This window comes from Giraffa tippelskirchi, chromosome 5 (genome assembly GCF_054371585.1).
Source record: "Giraffa tippelskirchi isolate mGirTip1 chromosome 5, T2T-mGirTip1v1.2.pri, whole genome shotgun sequence".
Classification (NCBI taxonomy): domain Eukaryota; kingdom Metazoa; phylum Chordata; class Mammalia; order Artiodactyla; family Giraffidae; genus Giraffa; species Giraffa tippelskirchi.
The window spans coordinates 183408295-183424604 of record NC_137279.1 but is presented as its reverse complement, the minus strand read 5'-3'; the positions used below and the strand labels follow the sequence as shown (position 1 = coordinate 183424604).

The 16310-nt window shown below is 57.8% G+C and overlaps 1 protein-coding gene across 4 annotated transcripts in view; it reads right to left on the bottom strand.

Annotated features, from left to right (window-relative positions):
• Positions 1-5241: 5241 nt before the first annotated feature.
• The window catches only part of STK40 (serine/threonine kinase 40), a 37773-nt gene continuing 26704 nt past the window's right edge, over positions 5242-16310 (bottom strand). For all 4 annotated transcript variants that reach the window (XM_081488843.1, XM_081488842.1, XM_081488840.1 and 1 more), the window contains 5 exons: positions 12446-12561; positions 9760-9904; positions 9500-9619; positions 8955-9039; positions 5242-7544 (listed from right to left, as the gene is read on the bottom strand). In XM_081488843.1, the coding sequence (XP_081344969.1) occupies positions 7323-7544; positions 8955-9039; positions 9500-9619; positions 9760-9904; positions 12446-12561 (688 nt within the window). In that variant the 3' untranslated portion in view covers positions 5242-7322. The remainder of the gene's footprint in view (positions 7545-8954; positions 9040-9499; positions 9620-9759; positions 9905-12445; positions 12562-16310) is intronic.

Sequence of the window (16310 nt, the reverse complement as noted above, 5' to 3'; positions counted from 1 at the left end):
CACGTGACGTGGGGGAGAGACTTGAATTCTGAAGAAGGGGCAGCTGAGCTGAGATCTGCAGAAGGGTGTCGGGCAGGAAAAAGGCCAAGGGCCCCCGAGGTAGGAGTGTCTGGCCTCACCTGGCTCCCAGAGGGGACAGGGGAGGGTGATGGGGTGATTGTGAAGGGGCTGGCAGGCCTGCGGAGGTGCTTGGATGTTATTTCAAGTGTGATGGGAGGCCCTAGTTTCCCTCAGAGAGTGTCATGGTTCCATGACGCGCTTCAGAGCGGTCCCGGGGTGGGGGTGGGGGGGCTGCAGGGCAAGAAAGGAAAGAGGGGGAGCCACGTGCCGGCTGGCAGCCATCCAGGCCAGCAGTGGCTGAGGGCTTGGACCAGGGAGGGTAGTGGAGGTGAGCCAGGCTCAGACGCTGGTGGGAGTGGCAGCAGGCTCTCTGGACTGCACCAGGACACAAGGGGAGCAGGAATGGAGGACCGCTGCTTGGATTGGGCCCGAGCACCTGAGGAAAGCTCAGGTGGGGAGCAAGATGTAGGGAATTCAAGTTCCATTTCAGGTGGTTGATTTGAGAGGTCTGTAAGTATCTGGGTGGAGCCATCAGACACACAGGCGCGGCCCGGAGGAGTCTGGTTAGCCTGGGTGTGTGTTTGAGAGTCCTCAACACACAGGATGGATTGAACACCCCAGGAGTGGCTGAGGTCGCCCAGGGGACAGGAGAGGAGAGAGATCTGGATGCTGCATTTCGGGTCTCCTGCAGGAGATGGCAGTCCTTGAGGAGGGAGGAAGACCTGGCCAGGGGAGGGTGTGATCAGCCATGTTAAATTGGGCTGCGAGGGCAAAGGTGAGGCTGGAACCCAACCCCTGGCTGTGGGTTTCCTTGGGCTGCACTGACGTGTTCAATGCCTGCTGTCCATGGGAGTATGTGTGGCAGGTGTGTGGGTATGGCCAAACCTGAGTGTGAGTTGGTTTGTATGGCACACACCTGTGCTCCGTGTGGGTCTATGTGCATGCCTGTCTGAGGGGGGGCTGTGAGATGTTGGATATGTTTGTATTAAGCTGTTGACTCGCATCTGTGCTATGCAGATCTCGGTATTGCTACCTACAGATGAAGGTGTGTCTGTGTTTGGGTTGGCATGTGACTAGTGTGAGTGGGTCAGATGTGACTCAGCCCTGGCGAAGCGGGTGGCCATGTTGGAGCAGAGTGGGAGTTGAGATGGTGGCTGGTCCTTCAATGAGAGGTACCCAGAGGGCTGCCTTCTCCAGGGGGTGGGGTGGAGGCACATGGCCAAGCCAGACCAGGTGGGAGAATTGGCGGGCTTGCCCAGAGGGTTCAGAGAAGCTGGGGGCTGCTCCTCAAGGCCCTGGGAGAGGTGCCTGAAGCCTTTGGCCCATGTGGTCCCCTGACACCATCCCCCTGCCCTCCTGGCTACCTTCCTATCTGCTTTTCTGCCTGCCTCTGCCCACCCGCCAGCCTGTCTGTAGGTCTGCCCAGGCACCTGCTTCCCGGTCATGCTGGCTAGGATCTCTACGTATCTGTCACCTGCCTGCCTGGCTTGCATCCCACTTCTCCACCTGCTGATTTCCTCCCTGTCTGTCAGCCTATGGCTGACCTGCTGTCTGCCCACCTGCCTGTTTGATAGCTGCCTTTCTGTCCTCCTGTCTGCCTGTGAAACTAAACATTTGTCACCTTGGGAGGCACAGAGTATTCCTAAGATGAAGTACAGGAAAGACAGGTATTAAGGGGTGGTCATTACTTTGCCAACGAAAGTCCATCTATTCAAAGCTATGGTTTTTCAAGTAGTCATGTCTTGATGTGAGAGTTGGACTATAAAGAAAGCTGAGCGCCGAAGAATTGATGCTTTTGAACTGTGGTGTTGGAGAAGACTCTTGAGAGTCCCTTGGACTGCAAGGAGATCCAACCAGTCCATCCTGAAGGAAATCAGTCCTGAATATTCATTGGAAGGACTTATGCTGAAGCTCTAATACTGTGGCCACCTGATGCGAAGAACTGATTTATTTGAAAAGACCCTGATGCTGGGAAAGATTGAAAGCGGGAGAAGGGGATGAGAGAGGATGGGATGGTTGGATGGCATCGACTCAATGGACATGAGCTGGAGCAAGCTCCAGGAGTTGGTGCTGGACAGGGAGGCCTGGTGTGCTGCAGTCCATGGGGTAGCAAAGAGTCGGACACGACTAAGTGACTGAACTGAACTGAACTGAAGGGGTGATCAGAAGGCTGAGAGATTCAGAGCCTCTGGGAGGGCCCTTGGGAAGCCTGGCATATTCAGGGCCCAAGGCAAAGCCTGACTCTGCCCCCTTCCCCAGTGGCCCAGGTGAGGGGCCAGCCTGGCTGCTTTGCTCCTGACAGCAGGGCTTCACCCCAGTGGGGCTTCAAGGGCTGCCTAGCTCTTGGGTGGAGGTAAGAAGGGGACTCACTTAAGGCCTCCTAAGACCTGTCTAGTCCTCTGAATGTCCCCTCAGCACCCGGGACAGCTGCTGGGAAGAGGAACTGTGCAGGTCTGGGATATGAGTCATCATGGTTAGGGATGTTGAGTATCCTGTAGGAATCTGGCACCCTGCTAAGCACTGTGCTTGTCTCAACCCTTCAAATCCTCTCACTAACCCTGTGTGGTTTGTAGTGTGACCTCCATTTTTAAAATTCATTTTTATTGGGGTATAGTTATTTTACAATGTTGTGTTAAGTTTCTTGCTGTGAAACTAACAGCAAAGTGAATCACTCATAAGTATACATAAGTAAGGCTTGGAGAGGTCGAGTGGCCTGTGTGCAGTCACAGGAATGGAAATTAATGGGGCCTGGATTTGAACTTCAGATCCATGTCCCCTACCAGTCTTCCACAGGGCAGTTCTAGGCCGTGGTTCTCCACACCCGTCAGACCCAAAACTGCTTTTTCATGATCTTTTCTTTTTTAATTTTTATTATTTTGGCTGCATCAGGCCTTAGTTGCAGCATGCGGGATCCGTTGTTGCAGTGCAGGGGGCTGCTCTCTATCCGCAGCATGTGGGCTCCAGGGCACATGGGCTCTGTAGTGTGTGGGCTCAGTTGCACCACAGCATGGGGGATCTTAGTTCCCTGACCAGGAATCGAACTGGCGTCCCCTGCATTGGAAGGTGGATTCTTAACAACTGGATCACCGGGGAAGTCCCCATGATATTTTCTATTGCTGCTTTTGTGCTCTGGAAATGAAATTTATGGCTAATATACCCACCTCTAATTAAAATCAATATATAATTAAATCAAATTATATGATTAAATTAATATAGATAATATAGTTTACAGATATACATATATTTTTGTCCTGTAATATATATAAAAGAAATAAAGGGTAATGTTGTATATTTGTGAACTGATTAATTGCCAGGAAGGTGACAGCTGAAGGTGCAGACCTGAGATACTGTGTCAATGTCTGAAATGGTGGTGAACTCTTGGTAAAGTTCTGAACAAAAAGTACACATTTCTTCCACTTTACACAGTAGTTGCCTTCCCAGAAAATTTAGTGTATATTATGGATACACAAGTCCTCTGTGTTTATGTATAAAATGGTGTTCGATTCTTAGCTCTGGTAATTATAAACACATTTTTTCACTTGTGTTGAGCAGGATGTAGAATCTGCCTGCCTTCTGGGGTTGTCTGGAGTCCCTGGCCCCAGCCCCCTAAATGCCAGCAGCACCCTCTCACCCCCCACCCCCTACCCCCATCATTGTGATAACCAGCCCCCAATTCCCCACCCCAACATGGACACATGGAAAAGCCTCCCACCCCTCATGGCACTCAACATTTGAGTGGGGGAGACAGATGTCATCACTAATCACACATATCTTGTAATAACAGGCTGTGATAAGCACAATGATGGGAAATAAAACAGGGGAAGGGGTGAGGGAAGACCCAGTGGACATGGCCAGGCACAGCTCCCGGCTGGCTTCTCTGAAGCTGCTCTCCCTGAGGACACTGGGGACCAGGCAGTCGCTAACACAGGTGGGAATATCTTGGTTCTTGTTTGACCCCTTTCCAGAGCATAGGAGGCTCTTGATCACACCCGCCCTTCTGGTACTTTCCCCTTGCTTTGCTTTCAGAGCTCACACAAAAAATACTGGTAAAGGGGGATCTGAGAAGTTTAAGTCAAGGAAGCAACAGTTCTGGTGTGAGAGCTGCGGCCAGTACTAGGTGCTGAGGACACAATGAGCCAAGGAGTCTGGCCGCACAGAGTCCTGCTGCTTGGGTGGTGCTGAATGTAAGCCTGACGTGTAGGTGCCCAGGTGATACCTGTGCTCAGAACAGAGGCTGACTGGGTCAGGGGTGCAGGAGGGAGGCTGAGATGGAGATGAGGCCCTGGGGGTGGGGCTGGTGGGGCTGAGTGTGGCCGGAGTGGGCAGGGAGTGCCAGCAGGTTCTAACCTGGGACAGCATGACAGATCAGGTAAAGGGAACTCGGGAGTGGCCAGGAAGATGAGGGCCACTTGGCTGCTGGGGTAGCTGTGGGAGGAGGGAAAGGCCTGGGGGCCCACTCTGAAGAATCTTCAGAGAACCAGGACCTTCCCGAAGAACCCTGGAGGGGTGCCGCCCCCGCTTGCTGTGTGGACACCTGCCTGGGAAGGGGCTCCTCCAGCATGGACCACTGTTCCTTTTGTGACCTGGGCCTGTGTGGGTTCCTGAACACACAAGTGGGTCTGCCTGTGTGCTGTGGGGGATGCTGGGGACAGGACCAATCCGCCTCTAGCTTCAGTGCTCAATTCGCAGAGTCTAAATTTAGGTGAAGGAAGAAAGGACCTCCCCCCCCTTGGTTTCCTATAGAGGGGAGGGTGGTGTAGGAAAAAGCCTGGCCTGGCCCTTCTTACCCCAGCTGCCCTGGATGGGCACATGGGCAGTCTGTCTGGCTGGGGTTCCCCCACCCCAGCTGGGGACTTTGGTGGTGAGAGAGGATCAATGCTCTGCTGGTGGCAGCTGCTCTGGGACACATCCTTCCTGCACAGGTCGGAGCTGAGCCAAGCCAGGCAGAGTCCCCCTTGGGACTTTGCAGGAAGCTGGACCAAAGGGGGCTGGGAGAATGTTGGGTGGTTCTGGCCACCTCCCTGCTTCGAGACAGCAATGGCTACTGGGGTGGAGTCGGGGGGGCACCCATCCAGGGCATCTGGTGGCAGAGCCCAGAGCGAAGGAATCCTGCTTTGCCTGGCAGGGTGGCATGGATGGGGATGCGGCGAGGAGGGAAGAGATGATGCAGACCACACTGGCTCCAGGTCAGGAAGTTTTATTGCTAACATGCAGGAAGAGTCCCCATGTAGTACAAAAATATGACTTTATACAAACTTTTTTGTGACTTTTCCCATTTTTGTTTCTTTACAGTAGGACTTCTCTCAGCGTGTGACACCCAGTGAGGGCAGACCCAGCCTCCTCTCATTTGCTTTGCCAGAAATTAATCAGACGGATGGGTTGACCTTGGAAGGGACCAGTCTGTCTGACAGGCTTTTGCGGACCTGGAGGATATTGCTTTGAAAAGGAGAAGAAGGACCACCAGGCGAGCGGGCCCGGAGGGTCTGGGTGGGCTGCTGGACAAGGGGCTCGGGTGAGGCCCTCACAGAAAGACAGTCACAGGTGCTGGGAGCCCTGGGCGGGACTGCATCTCCACTCCTTTAGGAGACTTCTTTTTTGAAATAAATATAGAAAAGAGGGCACCCCACCCTCACCCCAGCGCGAGACCCTGGCTCTCGGCGGCTGGACGGCTGAGGGAGGCCGGCCTGGTGCTTAGGGGGCGAGTGCTGGGCTCAGGCAGGCTCCCGTGGACCCACTGAGGCAGAGGCACGAGGCGCCTGTGCGCTGGGGTGGGGGGGTGGGGAGGAAGGGGCGTGGGCAGCCCTGCTACTGCTGGCAAGAGGTGGCCCCATTTTTTCCAGATGGGGAAACTGAGGCACAAGGAAGTTTTTGGGACCTTGCCCAAGTCACTCACAGTGAGTCAGCTTTTGGGGAGGGTGCAGCTCACACGCCGGGAAACAAGGTCACGTGGGCCTCGGTCACCTCCCCCACTGGGCAGCCAGGGCAGGGCTGAGGGCCCAGGGCGGCCTGGAGGGGACACTCGGCTGCTCTGAGGGGCTGGGGGGGGCAGGTCAGGGGAGGGTATCTGCTTGGCGCTGGGCAGGGCCAAGTCCAGTGTGGGAGAGCGGGGAGGGGGGCATTCTGGTGAGAACAGGGTTTTCTGGCAAGACGGGCATCCACTTCAAAATCTCGGCTCAAAAGGGCAGCGGGGCTGTTCTCAAGCCAGGCGAGGCCCCCGGTCCCTACAAGTTCTCCCTCGTGAGCCCTGCAGCCCCCAGGAAGGACCCTGGTGGTCTGCTGGGATAGACACTGCCTCTGTTACGAGGCAGGGGCAGGAGGCGAGATGCCCCTGCTCTTCTCTGAACACAGAGGGGTGCCGGCCGTGTTCACAGCTGGCCGAGGGCACCCCTCCCATCGGGGTCAGCGTCACCTCGGTACCACGGTGAGGGGTGGAGGAGGAAACCAGGGCTAATGCGGGTGTACAGCACCTCAGAGAAGCTCAGCTGGGAGAAAGAGAAGCCAGTCTAGAAGGCCTCCTCATCACTGGAGACAAGGAGGGACTGGTGGGCTGGAGATGGAGGGGGCCGGCAAGAAGGGGCTTCTGAGCCCGGGGCTGAGGAAGGGGCCCACTGGGGGCTGTGGCCTCCCTGCTGTCCAGCCAGGCTGGGGGCAGCGAGTGGCCACAGGCCGAACCACCTAGAGATGGCAGAGAAGCTGGTTTCAGTACAAAAATAAATATATTTGATTCCGCTTAAGATGAGGTGAGAGTTTTCCAAAGCTTGGACTGAGGGGCCTGGGGTCAGAAGGGGAGGAATGAAAACAGACTGTGAGGGGCCTGGGAGGGCAGTGGGGAGTGGGCATTCTTGTGGGGAGCCAGCAATGAGCTGCACTTTCAGCTTATGTGGACTGTTGGGGGGCAGCTGCCCCCTGGGGGTCGGTGGGGGGGTGGGGGTCGGTGGCGGGTGGGCTCCCTCCTCCTCCTCCTCCTCCTCACTCAGTCCAGAGACAGCATGGTTAAAGAGACAGAGGTAGATTAAAACGTTATGATTAAAAGCAGATTAGTTATCTAGGCTTCTCAGATTAAAAAAAACCAAACAATCAAGCAATCATTCCAAAAGGTAGCTTCGCGGTACCTCTGCTGACCCCACGGGTGACCTGGGCTGTCCCTGCCCCATCCCCGGCGCAGCCCGGGAGAGAGTTCAGCACTGTGCGCGGTGGCGGGGCCGCTGGCTGGGGGCCGGGAAGAGGCGGTGGGCGGGCACCGGTGCCCCTGCCTGAGGTGGCTATTTCCGCAGGTAGCGCTGGGCCAGGATGGCCGCGTCCAGGGGGTTCACGGGCTGCGCGTCGTGGCCCAGCCGGCGCACGGGCGGCACCCCCGCCCCCGACTGCCGCTTGGGCACCCAGCTGCGGGCCTCGTGCACGGAGCTCTTCTCCTCGGCCAGCAGCAGTTGCTGCCGCATGTAGTTCTCAAACTCGTACTGGGAGCACTCCTCTGTCACCTTCGCCTTCATCGCGGGGACAGGCAGGCCGAGCGACAGGCGGACGGGCAAGAGAGAAGAGCAGGGAGGCGTCAGCTGGCCTGCCTCAAGAGGCCCCTTTCCCAGGCACCACCCCCCTGGGCCCGATCTAGTAGTGGCCGAGACTGGGGGGCGGGGAACAGGGGGGTCCTCGAAGCTCCCCAGCCAACCTGGACCTCGCCGTGCTGGCCCCTCAGACCTGTGACCTCCCCTAACCCGCTGAGCGTGGGAGAGGTCACATCCCCTCAGAAGACTTGGTGCCCGCCCTGTGCCATAGGGCAGTACGCTCCCCTCACCGAGGTCCCCCAGGGACCAATGCAGGTCAAGTGTTAAGAGAGTGCCCTGGGGCTGGGGCGCTCAGTGCATGGGCAACCCTGTTTCTCTGTCATGCCCCAGGCTGAGCTCCCTGGAGAAGCCCACGCACAGTCACAAACTGAAGTGGGAGGTTCCATTGCAGGGGGTTGGTGGGAGAGCAGGGCTGTGGAACCAGGCTGTGGTTCAAGGCTCAGCTCCATTAATTCTGAGCCGTGTGGCTTTGGGGAGGTTACTTTCCCTCTCTGAACCTGTTTCCTCTTTAGTGAAATAAGAACACAGGCTGCACAGGCCTGCAGTGAGGACTGAAGGAGATGTACTGGGGGCCCTCACTGCTCGCTAGTGGTGATTATTTTTAGCTGCTAAACAGCCCTGGGAGCAGGTGGGAACTGGGGGTGGGGTTCTGAAATTCTTCGAGGACAGGGGGGCTCTGCTGTGGACCTGGCTGGCTCCACCTGGTCCCCCCTGTCCAGTGCTTGCTGTGGGACTCGAGGTGGCCCAGAGAGGGAGGGTCCTTACAGCTTCCTTCCCAGGACTCAGCGAGCCCTGCCCTCCAGGGGGCACCCTAAGATCACCCGCCAGCTGCTGCTGAGCACCCTGGTCCCAGCCCCTACCCCCGGCCCAGCACTTTCTCCAGTGCAAGGGACAGGGGAGGAGAGAAAACCGGGAGAAAATGAATCATCTGAAAAACGAAAAGCAGGAAGGGCAAGAGAGAACCCTGTGACTCACAGGCACAGACAAGTGCGGCAGTATGAAGGGCCAGCGTGTGGCAGGGCCAGGGCCTGGGCAGGAAGAGGAAGCTGAGGGAGGGCCAGGCTGGGCCACTGTGAGGCCTCCTAGCCCAGGGCCTCCACCTCGGCTGCCCCACCACCGCTCTCTCAGGCCACGGAACTGCCAGCTGAGCCAGACACGAGGCAGGCCCTGGGCGGCTCAGGCCGAGGAAGCTGAGGCTCCCGTTCCCGCTCCAAGGGCTGGGGAGAGGCCAAGGAGGCCTGGCGCCCCGCCAGGAGCTGCCACCTCTGCCCTGCCCAGAGGGCTGGTGCCTCAGGACTTGGCCAAACGGCCTGGCTGCCATCCCCAACTCACCTCCTGGGAGCTGTCTGCGTTGCTCATTTGGTCGTCGATGTCAGGAACCACCTGCAGAGGCCCGCTCAGAGAAGACAGGGACTGCCTGCAAGGGAGGCAGATGAGTGAGGCTGGCTCCAGGCAGCCCAGCCCCGCTCCCCCGGCCTGGCTGGCGGGAGCCCAGCAGGGCCGGTCCCCACTGCTCTGAGACTTGGCTGGAGTCAACAGACCTGGGCTGAGTACTAGCTCAGCCTCTTTCTGACACCACTGCCTCTGCTTTGCCAAGCCTCAGCTCTCTCACCCAATAAATGGGGGACAACTTCTATCTCGCAGGCTGCAGTGAGAACTCAGTGAGATAAGGCCCATCCGATAGCTGGCATCGACTGGCACGCAAAAGATGCTCAACCCTGAGTTCTGCCTGCGTCCTCCAACCCTGCAACCCTCCAGGACCATCTGGAGACCTGACTGCCTGGTGGAGAAACAGGCCTAACCTCAGGTGACCTCTCTGGGGAGGCAGGGCAGTGCCCACAGGTGGGCAGGACCCAACTCTGGCCTGGCCCACGTACCACGACGCGATGATGGCGCTGAGGGCCTCCAGGACGTCGGCGGCGGCCAGGCGCTGCTGGGGGTCGAGGACGAGCAGTTTTCGGATGAGACACACGGTGTTCTCAGAAACCCGTCCATCCCTGATGCAGGAGAGAGGGGGAGCGGGGAACTCAGCCAGGGTGGGCTGGTGCTGGGTCTCGGACCCAGGACGCCAAGCCTCACTGTGCTGTTTCTACCCCTCAAGACTGACGGGGCCGGAGCCCAGGGAGGGAGGACTCACTCGGGGATGGTGTACTCGGCGGCCTTGATCTTGCGGAAGAGCTCCTGTGGGATGCTGTCGTAGAAGGGGAACTGGCCGTAGAGCATAGTGAACAGCACCACGCCCAGGGCCCACATGTCGCTGGGCTTGCCCCGGTATGGCCGGCCTGCAGGGCACATAGACACACGCATGCTCAGCCGGGGCTGGGGAACAACGGCCCTGCACTCCCTGGAGTCCTACTCAGGGGACTCCCCTCTACCCGGGCACCCTCACTCCCGGTCACCCGCCTCTGCTTGCTCCCAGAGAAAGCCCCACTGGCCCCGTCCTTGAGCTTCAGCAGGGCGCCTTCCTCCTTTACTCCTTGGGCTGGTTCCTGCTCGTGCTCTGGAGACCCGGCTCCACAGGGGGATGCCCCCTACCTCAGCATGCTCCACAAGAAGGGGTCTCACCCGGCCTTGTGCAGCCCACCCCTTGGGCATGCCTCATGCCGCCTCTGCACAGTACCAGCTCTGTTCTGCCTGGGCTCCCGGGTGCTAGTCCAGGCCTGTCAGCAGATAAGCTCTCCTGGGAGCTCTAACCATCAGGCGATTTCTCCCTGAGCTCTGACTTTTGAGGGAACACTGAACTTCAAGATTTTGTTTTGATAATGACAATGCCAGCTATGGTTCATTGAGCCACATGCTAGGTTAAGGGCTTATTTAATCCCATTGGGACCTAAGGAATTAGGGGCTATTATCATCCTGATTCCAGAGATGAGAAAATAGAGGCCCAGAGAGGTCAGTACCATTCCCAAGGTCACACAGGTATTAACCAGACCATGAAGTGTGGGGACAGGGCCATGTCTGCCACTGCATAGCCTCACAGGTGTGTGCTTAGCACACAGAATCAGTGAAAGGCAGACTTGAGATCAGAACCCACTGGAGTCACCCCACTTCGTCCTCTTAACAATGCGGGGAGGCAGGACTGCTTTCAGCTTTTACCCCAGGAGACTGAAGCTCAGAGAGAGGGACTGAGGGCCAAGGCACACAGCTGTGTAATTAACAAGGCCAGTCCCAGAGCCTCTGGTCTCCCGGTCCAGGTCTCTTTCTGAGGCAGGGGGTTCCTTTGTTTCATTCTCCAAGACTAGTATCGGTCTGGAGGGGCCCGAGAGAGGCCTTGGGCGGCAGGTGGGGGTGACTGCACGTGGAGACCACCCCGGCCTGGCTGCTGACGAGACTCCACCAGAGGCAGCCCGTCCCCCCAGCCCGGTCACAGACCCCACCTCATGGCCCTGGGCTGAGGAAGGGGCCTGGCTCTTCCTCCTGGCTCTGTCACCTACAGAGAGGCTTTCCGGATGCTCATGCAGGGTGTACCCAGGCTGGGCTGTGGGGCAGGGCTGCTCAGGGAGCTGGGATACACCCCTGGCACCCAGATCCTTCTCACAGAGGCCACCGTGACTCCAACCCTGATCCCCAGGCCTGGGAGGTGGCACCACTGCCCTCTGCAGTGGTTGTCCTATGAGAGGCCTGGCGCTCTAGCAGAACCCTCAGCTGGGAGGAGGCCTCCAAAGAGACTACAGATAGTTGTGGCAAATTAGAGTAGCCTATTCCCCAGGAAGACAGGTGGCAACTGTTACTGTGAGCAGGGAGGCACGTGAGAGTGCCAGAGACAACCCTGGAAGCTTCACGACGGAGGGAAGGCAGCGGGGGTGAGCCCTTGGAGGGATCAGGACAGAGCAACCTCAGTTTGGCAAAGGACAAGCAAGAAAGGAAAGAAAGCTTATGATAGTGAAACAGTTAAGAGCGTGGGTTTGGGCAGAAGGCAGCCTTGGCGGTGGGGGGAAGCCTCAGTTTTCTGGTGAACTATTAGCTGTGACTGTGAACAAGAGGTCTGGTCTCTCCGAGCCTCAATTTCCTCATCTGTAAAAAAATCCCACCTCATGGGGTAGCTGTGTGGTTTTAAACAGATGATGCCTGTCACATGGCTCCGTACAGCATCTGGCACCAACAGTACGGTGATAACTACTTAATTGACTTGTTCTGGGTACTACTACCCGTCTTAGCCGGGCCATCCGTGGAGGCAGGGTGTTTGTCTGTTCACTGCTGTATCCGAAGTGTCTAGAACAGAGCCTTGTACATGGCAGACCCTCAGCAAATACCAGCAGAATAAATGGATGAACAAATAGACAAAGGGAGTGGTATCTTTGAGATGCAAGTCTCATCACGGTAACATCTGTGAAGACCTGTTCAAAGGCATCCTTTCAGACTTGAAATAAAGGATGACGTTTCTCAACAGGGCCTCTGCCAGGCCTTGCATGGCTGGACCCCCACGCGTCTCCCCTTGAACTTTCTGAGCAGCAGCCTCAGGGGCCTTCAGTGGGTTCCTTAAATATGTGTTGCCATCCCTGCCCAGGCACACCCCCCCGCAGTGGGTTCCTATTCTGCTCAAGATACAGCTCAAGGCCTTCGAGTGCCTATTCCTCAAACTCACAGAAGTCACATTTCTGCCCTTCCAAGCACTAATCTCAGCGAGTAATTACTGTGATGACTACCATCTTCCTCCATGAGACCCCACATTTTGTACCTGGATGGGCAGTACTGGTTTGGGCCACCACTGGAGCCCCAGCACCTCGCCTGGGGCACAGACACAGTCTGCTGCCTGAGTCAACGGCTGCAGAGCCTGGCTGGGTGAGGCCCCCTCAGGGCTGCTGCTGGCACCCCGCACATACCGCTGAGCACGTCTGGACTGATGTAGGCAGGGCTCCCCCGCTGGTCCTTCAACAGGTCCCCCTCACTCACGAGATGCTTCCCGAGGCAGAAGTTGGTGATGGTTATCCGATGCGTCCTGGGGGGTGGGAGGCAGACAGTGAACAAACCTCAGTGTCTGTACCCCCGGCTGCCCCCACCTCTCATCCCAGGGGCAGAGGAACCACACCCGCATCCTCTTCTGTTCCCCTGGCCCTCCTCATCTTCCCCGGGGCTGTATGGGGAGTGCCACCGGGGGTGCGGACACAGGCCAGTCACCGGGGTCGATACCTGGTGAGTTGTCCCCGCAGGGACCTGAGTCACTCTGCCCAGGGAAGCTTCAGGGTGCTCCCCTGAACCTGTGCCCTTCCTGAGTCTTGGGGGTACAGCTTAGGGCCTGGAACAACTGCAGATGATTTCTTCAAACAACCCCACATAGCATCTAGGTTGGGAGGGACTGGAGGTGTAGTTCAGCTCCCTATTCACACACGAGGAAGTCCAGCAGAGTCCTGGAGGCCTCCCTGAGGACCACTTTGTCCCCCGGGGGCTGATTCCTTCGGTCATCACTCTTAGGATTAAGTACTATCACATTATCACTGACAGTGCTAAACACTAATGCCTACTGAGGGCAGACCCTTACCTGGGCTTATGTGCCCAACAGGGGCTGTTTGCATTCACGCCTCACATCAGCCTACGATGGAGACTTTCTCACTGCCCGCTTCACAGAGGATGCAGTTAGGACACCCAGAGAAGTAGAGGGACTTGTCCAGGATCACACAGCTAGTGAGCAGTGGAGCAAGATCCAACCCAGGTCTGTCTGACCCCAGAGTCTGCACCCTGAGTGACACTGGTCAGGTGCCCACGGTGTCCCTGGATGGTGCCCAGCCCTTGACTTTCCCTTCCGTTCCATCCAAGCTAACTCACCCCTTGTCTGGTACAGGAGACTCTACACTGACTAAAAAACCAGAGACCCCCATGTGAGAGTCGTGGTGAGACGAGCTTTGGGCTCTGATCCTTTCTAGGAAGTCACAACGAGAACAAAAGTCGGCGGCCCATAGGGGATGCAGTCTGCCACCCCTGGGGATGTGGGGTCGGGGTGTGGGGAGGCAGGGGCCTCTCCACACACAGGCGAGCAAGGCCACCTGCTGGCTTCCACGTCAGCAGGTTGGGCAGGGAAGCCTGGGAGAACGGTGGGAAGGGAAGCTGCACCGGGGCCTCGTGCGTGAGGCTCCCAGAGCCCTCCAGCTTTCTCAGGGAGTTCTGCTGGCAAGGGCTTGGTGCAAAAACAAAGGCCGCTCTGTCTCCGGCGCTCCAAATGGAAACGCTGACTCTCGCTCTCCATACAGGCCTGCCCTGGCACATGCCACAGAAACTGGCCTGGTGGCCCCAAGGGCGGCGAGAGCCCAAGACAGGGGGTGGTGAAGGGTCTCGGGCACAGGTCACGTCAAGAAGCGGAACTGCTCCCGCTTGGACCGACCCTCGTCACTGTCCTGAGTATGGGACTGCTAAGGCCTCTTGTCCACCAGGGCCCCACAGAGCAGACACGCTGCGCTTCCTCCATGGTCAGAGCTGGCCACAGCAGCTGGAGGCCCAAGACACTGGGAGGAGGACAACTCAGGGGGATAGTCTGGTGGGCTTGGGAGTCAGATCCCTGGGTTCCAGTCTTGGCTCTGCCCCTGCCTGGCTGGGTGATCTTGGGCATGTTATTTAATTTCTTGCTAAACCTTAATTTGCTTATCTGCAAAACAGGGAAAATATCAGCACCTAACTCCCAGGGCTGTGGTAGGATTTCAAAGGAAGAAAATCCCAGGGAAAGCGCTGAATCCAGGGCCTGACAACTAGTGACTGAGGACCAGCGGCCAGGTGGGAGTACATTTCATCCTCAGACGGCGGGCACAGCTGGTGTGGGTTACCCTGGGAGACCCCACGGAAGAGTGTGCGGAGGCGGTGGGCGAGAGGAGCCACACCGCGATGACAGGCCCTGGAGCATGCCTGCCTGCCGTGGCCTTCTGCTCTCTCTGTGGGCAGCCCTCCGCGCATTGGGCTCGAGGAAAGTTCGGCCGAGAACCTGCAGGGCGGGCCGGCAGGGCCGAGTTGGAGCCTCTCCCACAGGAAACCGCACGATCTGCTTCCAGCCCTCCCGACGCCTGGCCCCGCTCCTGGCTCTGCCACCATCACTTCGGTCGGCGAGGCGCACAGATCCCGGGGAGCCCAGACCCCCCAGGCTGGTCCTGGCAGGAGGGCGAGGGTGGCAGGGGTGCAGGGAGGGGACTCGGCGTCAGCAGGGCCTGCTCAGTGAGTCACCCTTTAGCTATGGCCCTCTGGGCTACCACAGTGTCTCCTTTTCTAGGAAACTGGGTGTGCAAACGCGCCCACGCGGAAAGAAAGGAGGATGGAGAAAGAACCCACAGTGAACCTCACGTAACCCCAAGAGGGGACTGTAACCCTTGCCCTTCATCCACAGCCGGGGAACTTGCTGTCACAGTTGCCTTGCAAACCCTTCTCCTGTCTCCTCCCCTGGGAGCTCCGTTCTGCTGGGAGCTTCCAGCTTGTCTGCTGCCTCTCCAGCTGGAGTTAGGGCCTGGCCTGATGGGCAGAAGGGGCTGGACCTCTGCCAGGTCTACCCCTGACTCGCCAGGATAGCAGCAAGACCCCAAGGGGGGAGGGGTGTGCCTGTGGACACTTGGGAGTAGGAGCTGGGCAGTCAGCACGGGTCTCCGCAGCACGTCCCATGCCTTCCTGGCACCCATGACTCAAGCAAGAGGCGGCCAGAACCTCTGTCTGCCCAAGATGCAGCAAAGGGATTATCAGATTAGAGAATGTGCTGCCAAGAACCAGGGTCTGATTAGGTGTGGGTGCTCTGCAGTCCCAAGAAAACACACCGATGGGTGCACACACACGCATGCACGTGATACACACACACACACACACATGCACACACACTCACGAAAGAGCTGCTATAGCAATGCTGGCATTACTCAAGATAGGTGTAACCTTCCCCACATTCTCAGAACCTAGGGGCCCTGGAAAAATGGGAGCTGGTAGCTAAACCACCAGTGGAGACAAAGAGGCCTGCAGTGCTGGTCTCGTTAGCACCACAGAAGCCCCTGATGGCACGTGCCCAAAAGCACCCTTGGGAGTCAATGTTCCTCAGCAGGCCGGGACCCAGGCCCCCAACATGAAGATGACGCGCTCCCGGGGCTGGGATGGTCTACGCTCTCCGACATCGCCTCTCCTCGTGCACCTCAGAGCTGGGGCCAGGGCACCGTGGGACATCCTTGCTGGCCACTCACCACATAGCGGGCCTCATCTCCAGAGGGAGCGCGCGTCAGGCCTGCAGCCTGGCTGGCTTGCACCAGGCCCGCTTATGAGGGGCCAAACCCTGTAGGCCGTCTCATGTCTGGGGCCAGTGTCTGCATGTGTGCGTGCTAAGTTGTTTCCATCATGTCCGACTCTGCAACCCCATGCATTATAGCCCGCCAGGCTCCTCTGTCCATGGGGTTCTCCAGACAAGCATATTGGGATGGGTTGCCATGCCCTTCTCTAGGGGATCTTCCCAACCCAGGGATGGAATCCGTGTCTTTTGTCTCCTGCACTGGCAGGCGGGTTCTTTACCGTTAGCCCACCTGGAAAGCCCAGCGTCTGCAGGGAAGTGTAATCATCTCTGCTCCCACAGACGAGGATGCAGAAACTCAAAGTGCCTGGTTCCACAGCAGCTTCTCAATACACGACTAAAGAACGGGTGAATAGTCACAGGGACGCATGCTCGTGGCCTCGAGGGTAATCCAGCAGCAGTGCTGTGCTGGGAGCTGGGTGTGACCCCCGGGGCCACTCCTCCAGGGTTTCTAA